General features: G+C 36.7%; 1 protein-coding gene across 3 annotated transcripts; it reads right to left on the reverse strand.

Annotated features, from left to right (window-relative positions):
• Positions 1 to 1,303: 1,303 nt before the first annotated feature.
• Positions 1,304 to 5,871, reverse strand: rnf170 (ring finger protein 170). 3 transcript variants are annotated; one of them, XM_030149479.1, is made up of 7 exons: positions 5,687 to 5,871; positions 4,801 to 4,964; positions 4,612 to 4,687; positions 3,397 to 3,511; positions 3,223 to 3,296; positions 2,908 to 3,039; positions 1,304 to 2,626 (listed from the first exon to the last, which is right to left on the reverse strand). In XM_030149479.1, exons 2-7 carry the CDS (start codon positions 4,938 to 4,940, stop codon positions 2,357 to 2,359), a joined length of 807 nt encoding a protein of 268 aa, XP_030005339.1. In that variant the 5' UTR covers positions 4,941 to 4,964; positions 5,687 to 5,871; the 3' UTR covers positions 1,304 to 2,356. The 3 variants fall into 3 exon arrangements, with proteins under 3 accessions (XP_030005339.1, XP_030005341.1, XP_030005340.1); XM_030149481.1 differs by lacking the exon at positions 5,687 to 5,871 and adding an exon at positions 5,479 to 5,617; XM_030149480.1 differs by lacking the exon at positions 5,687 to 5,871 and adding an exon at positions 5,354 to 5,483.
• Between the last annotated feature and the right edge of the window lie 629 nt (positions 5,872 to 6,500).

Genomic DNA, 6,500 nt, shown 5'->3' on the forward strand with positions numbered 1-6,500 from the left:
ACAATGCACCAAGACATAAGTTATGGCCTACTTAATGAGCGTTGAAACCAAATTTGACCTGGGGCCCTTTTGTATGACACAAACACTCAATGATGTTTTAGGGTCTTCAGTGTTTTAGCTTCACGAAGAGAACCAAACATGTTATGAACCAATTCCACTGAGTAATTTCCATCCATGCAACCACAGCTTTGTGGCCCTAAACTTGCCACATAGATAATTCATACATAGACACATTTAATAAGAATAAAAATGAAAAATAAACTAAACTTTAAAATTAATGCACTCTCATTGGCTTGCATCCAAATTTAAGTAATCTACAACAGGAATAAATTAATCATGTACCAAATGTAACTGTCTCATCCAATGATAGTTAAATGCACAATTGGCTCATTTCTGCAGGAAGAGAAGGTTTAAGATGTATTTGCCAGGAGACAAGCCACACCATCAAAGCTAATGAATCTTTATTCTGGAATTAATAGAAAAAGTAGTCAGATTTTGGTGTCTTTATTAGTTTCAACTGAGGCATTTAAATGGATTTGAGAAATGTAGGACTGAAGAGTAAATTACTCCTAATTTTTCTTTCTTTAAATAATAGAAATGTAGGTTTGTATATCATCATGCATACTGCACTAAAACTCGTTGAGCTACATTTTAGTATATTCTTGCTAAGGTTGGTCTCTTAACAAACCAGTTCTAAGGCAAAGAAGTATTGAAAACACGTCACGGTCACTGCCTGTTTGGTTATCAGAGATGAATGGGTGGAGTCAACATCACAGCCCCAGACAATATGGAGATGATAATCAATAATGACAGCAGAATGGTATGGCACTGCGTCATTGACCCCTCCTTAAAACAGACACTGAAGTAAAATGGAAGTGTGGAGATGTCAGAGACACTCAAAGAACTTCACATTCGAAGGCTACACGAGCATCAGCCCCCTCCTTTTACTACTAAATACAGCCCTAAGTGAACAAATGGTCTGGATAAAGTTTCAGAGGCCACACCGAGACACCATTTTCAGCCCGTGTCAGGACCTTCACAGCCTGACACTGACCTCAAGCTGCAAGGGTTGACACCAGAATTCTAGATTTTCATAACAAATACATGGCGTCAGCAACTGTTTCATAAATGAGCACTTCTATGAGCTTACTGACAGGCTTTAATTGAATCTGTCCAAAATCAGGCATAATCTTTAATTCCTCTTGTCCTCAAGAAAATATATCTCTTCAAGTACATGTTTTCAAAGAAATGTATTATACTTAAGGAAGTACTGTATGACACATTTAAAAAAATGTAATTAATCTTCAAACCTTCAACTATTTTATTTTGATTATAAATTTAAAAAAAAGTGGGACATAGACATTTCTGAAGTAGTTTGAAATGACTGAAAGCTTTGTGCTCAACCACCAAATCTGAGCATGAGGAGGACTGTACATTTGGTAACATCCAAACTCATTAAAAAAGAAACATAAAGAGAACACTCAAAACTTTAGAGAGTTTACATTCAACATGTATTGCAAGTTAACTGTTACCCTTTGCATTATCAGTTCACATCTACACAGGAAGTTTCAAAACTTCAGAGATTGGACAAAAAATGTAGAGCCATGATAATGCAGGTGAAATATTCCAGTGATTTTTTTTTTTTTTTGGCCAAGCATGAAAAGCTTGAGCTGTTTTATGGGACAGTATAAATATGCACAGTCACAAGAGTACTTAAATTTGTGCATCAGTATCCAACAAGCTGTTAAGTGCCACAATGTGATTCATGGGAAAGAAAAAAAACCAAACCCCATTGGTGGTATGGTGATACAGATGCAGCAGATAACCAAATTTAAATGCATACATTAGAATTAATGACATTCTTGTGGTTCAAACACGTTCTATACATGAAATCACCTGCCATGACAAAAATGTCATCATTAAAATTAAGTTACAATTAAATTGACACTTTGGCAATATTGTCATAGAACTGGCACCACTAGCTAGGTCTGACAAAGCCAAAAGGATGTTGTCTGGCTTACAGCAGAATCTGACTGAAGAATTATATTCACAGCATCTCATCACAATACATCCTTTTTCATATTATAAAGTTGTTGGCAAAGAAAACAACAACTGATTCCATCACTGAACCACTAGAACTCACTCTACGTGCAAAACATTCTGAAATAAACCCTTTGCTAAACCTTCTCCACAGATGAAGTAACATCACAAGCATTAGAGTAAAACCTTTTGAGAAAAGTGTTATTGATCAGTTGTCCTCAGACCATTCTTTTAAAAAGTGTCAACACATCAGATGTTGAGTTCACTGTATTCAGGTCTCATTTTAGTGAGCTAAGGCCTCTTTTTGATCTAGACCTTAGCCATTCAGTCTCTGTGTAACCACCTCTCTGTACATGATAGAGATGTACACAAAGAGCAGCAGGATCACAAAGAAATCGTCCATGAATCCAAGCAGACCAAAAAGTGCCTCCGGAAGGATGTCAAGTGGTGAAGCCAGGTAGGTGATTGCGCCGACTAGGCAGAGAAGAATTCGAATCCTGAACATCCAGAAGAGGCCTCCTACAGAAAACATCTCTCTGAAGGCATGACGAAGCAGGGTTGGCACATCTCGCAGCCTGTCCATAAGCTGAGGGGAAGCAGAGATGAGAATACTTTACCAGGGCGTGTCTGTTTCTCATTTGCATTCAGTATGTTTATCGTCTATCAACAGCACAACATACATTGTTTGAAAAGGACTGCTAAAGATATGTCATTATTTATGACAACCTAGTGTACACAAATCTCATGTACAGCACAGTAATTAAAAGTTAACTGGTGTGTTTAAACTAAAGACATGCTAAACTTAAAATAATATGCACACTGTTAAAAAAAAAGACTGATGGATCTGTATGGATTTATTATACTCACAGATCTTGGCTGGCCTGAAAACCTGCGGTTGTAATCATTAATGTCTCTTAATATAAGCTGAGGTTCAGCTTCCCCATCCCCGACCCTCTGAGGAGCAGCATGCTCATGAAATAATGGGAAGAGCAATGTCACCTTAAAAAAAAGAGAAAAAAAAAAGACAGAAAATAAAAACTATTTCAAGGCTTGTTACAAGAGAACAGAACAATAAGGCAATAAAATATTTGCCTCAAATGGGTCAAATTAAGAAGACAAGATACCTAAAATGCTAAACATTAAATCTGGAGCTCAGAATTTCACTGCTGACATGTAACTCACCATTTGTCTACAGATTGGGCAGTTGATAGCTCCCAGCCAGGTGCCATACCTCCAGTAGGCTACGATACAGGAGCCTATGGAGAAAAATACAAATGAAATACATATGGAGAAACATGCTAAAATAATCTTAATTCTTTTTGGTGCATATTGTTGGCATTTGTAAAATAGACGTACCACAAAACAGGTGTCCACAGTTAGTTTCCACAGGCAGAACAGCCTGCTGCAAACACACAGGACAAGACATGTCTGTGTAATACTGCTGCCTTGCCTCTGCCTGAGGATTTTCATCCTAACAGGAAAAAGAATACATTGCAAAAGAGAGAACAATTAATAAACAACATAAATAAATATTAAACAAATATACAATAAAAATGAACACAACATAGCACAGCAAAATCACAATTATCATTACCTAAATGATTCAATAACAAAATGCAAACGATTATGACTCATATTCATATACTGTGAGTCAAACATGTACAATTTGTTCTGAGGATATTTTAAGAAACACGGCAACTTCCTGTGGTTGCTGGGCACTAAAACATTTCCACTAAGCTTAGATTCAGAAAATCTATAGACAGACAAAAGACATTAGAAAACAAATCTTTATGTTACTTTCCTGACACATGAGAATGTTTATTAAATTTAAGTCTTCTCTGAGCACTCTGTTCTGTCCGCCATGAAGAATCTCTCACAATTCTAATAGATTTTATGTGCTTTGTACTTTCCATGGTCACTCTTTACATTAGCCTGGAGCTGCATTAATTCACGGCCTTTCCAAAAAAAGTCCCCACCTGGATATAAATAAGCAGATTGGTAAGATCCTTCCATTTGATAATTACAGCACTGATTAATATGTTTCAGCTTTCACATCTTCTCTAACCCAGACTGATGCTGTGAGTAGCTTCTAATTTCTTCAAGAACCATCAGTTTGCTAGAGTCAAAAGACTGACTCTTATCAGGCTTGTGAAAGACAGATTTGGGAAGCATGAGACATCATTTTTTATACAACAGATTGGCTACTGCGGAATCCTGACCTTAACACATTGAGAACCTTTGGGATGTGTTGGAGAACACTTAATGCAGTGGCTCAATGTTCCCATAATCAATATAAGATCTTGATGGAAAGCTTAAAACAACTATAGGTCAAAAAAATGTTATCAATGTTAAAGGTGGCCCTATCAAATTTTACATGAGGGATGCCGTTTTTGGCCGGGCAGGGTTTTAGTGAGGCTAGCATAAGGGTTTGCTTGAGGGGCATGGACTAGGTTTTTCTTTATGATATGATGAGGTCTTGGCCCTACAGTACAGAATGCTTTGCTATCATTTTTGGGATTTGGCATTGTATAAATAAAACTGCCTAAATTGAAAATGCATTTGCCTTCCTACCTGTTCTGTTTGGAGCTGCTGTCGGACAGCCCGAACATGCTCCTGATTCTCAGGATGAATATTTTGCTGCTCTTGTCTGTAAAAGCCAAACAGCATACATTTGATTCAATAACACTCCAGAGCTTTTAACGAAAAAATGAGTTTGTATTATCATGTTGCATAAACCTGACTGGCCAATGTGCTACTTACCTACAGAGTAGAGTGAGCAGACCTGCCAGAAAGGTGATACTGAGGACTACAACAAATAAAACCTGGTTGCTGACACCTTCAATTAGTGTATCCTCATCTTGGATCAGGTAGTCCACGTCCCCACACTGACCGTCCTCCATCACACAAACTCATAGCCTACAACACTGACGCAAATATAAAATCATAGAGGTCAGTATTTACACAAAACATGTGACATCATTTTTGAGCCTTGGTATGTAATCTGTATTACATTAATAATAATAATAATAATAATAATAATAATAATAATAATAATAATGTTATATTGTGCGACAAGTTGTGTGTAATTGCAATATTTTTATATTACAGCATGTGATTAAAACAAACTGCCTACACAAACTAACCTGTCAGTGACTGAATCTCAAATGTTACAATAATCGTTAGCATTTCTAAAACACAAGCTAAACCTACTTTTACCATCGTGACATTCTAGGACTTGTCAATGTAGCGTTAGCACGATTACAGCCTTACACACTGAAATCGACAGTTGTTTGATTTCTTTGCCAAAACTTACACAGTTACAGCGGAGTCATTAGTTTCCATACTGCAGGTTAAATTAGCGCACAGTAGCCTAGACTTGCTAATATCCAAGAAGCATTAATTCATTTAGCATTGCAGCTGACGTGTTGTTTAGCCTACAGAGGCTACTCAACCAGCAGATGATGACTCCGGTTGTTAAAAAAAAAAACACCGACAAATAACTAGTCTTGTGAACTTAAGTTCTATATCGGTCACAGACACCAACTTGCTGCATCGTTAAACGGCATATCCTGGATTTAGCTACTGTTGTGCTACTGTTCTGTCAAAGAGTCTGAACACACCTCAAGAGCATTAAAACTTTACGTACCGATATGAAGTCTACGGCGTAAAACATGTCTGTCTGTCAGTCCTACTTCTTCTTGGAAACTCACTTCAGTTCACAGAGACACGTAGAGAAAACATTATTGCTCTGTCACTTGCTGCTTTTACATCAGCTTAAGGCTGCTGTTCCTCTTTCGATTTTTTTTTTGTCGCGTTTTCTTCTTCTTCTACTTCTTCCTCCTCCGCTTTTTCTTCTTCTTCTTGTTTTATTTCTTACGGACGGCTTAAATGAGCATACCGCCACCTAGTATATCAGCGTGTATAGCATCATAATAGAAAAATGAAATGAAATGTTTATTTTGCATTGAGATACATTTTTAAAAACTTTATTTATAAAGCTTTTCAACATCTATAGAACTTTTCAACATTTAACAAATATAACACTAATAATTTCAAGTAATGTGTTCATAATGCAAAGATTGACACTCGGCATGATAAACAAACAGAACCCATAAAGAACAAAAAAGAACAAAAAAAGGCAATATAAACAAAACATGCATAACGAGACAGTCAAAACAGGGCATTCTGGTACATTTAAGGAAAGAAACTGAACAAATAAATAAATAAGTAAATAAACAGGTCAATTGCAATATACAGGGTGGGGAAGCAAAATTTACAATGAGCATTTAGTTGTTTTTTCTCAGCGGGCACTACGTCAATTGTTTTGAAACCAAACATATATTGATGTCATAATCATACCTAACACTATTATCCATACCTTTTCAGAAACTTTTGCCCATATGAGTAATCAGGAAAGCAAACGTCAAAGAGTGTGTGATTTGCTGAATGCACTCGTCACA

The sequence above is a fragment of the Sphaeramia orbicularis genome, chromosome 12 (assembly GCF_902148855.1).
Source record: "Sphaeramia orbicularis chromosome 12, fSphaOr1.1, whole genome shotgun sequence".
In the NCBI taxonomy this organism is placed as follows: Eukaryota; Metazoa; Chordata; class Actinopteri; order Kurtiformes; family Apogonidae; genus Sphaeramia; species Sphaeramia orbicularis.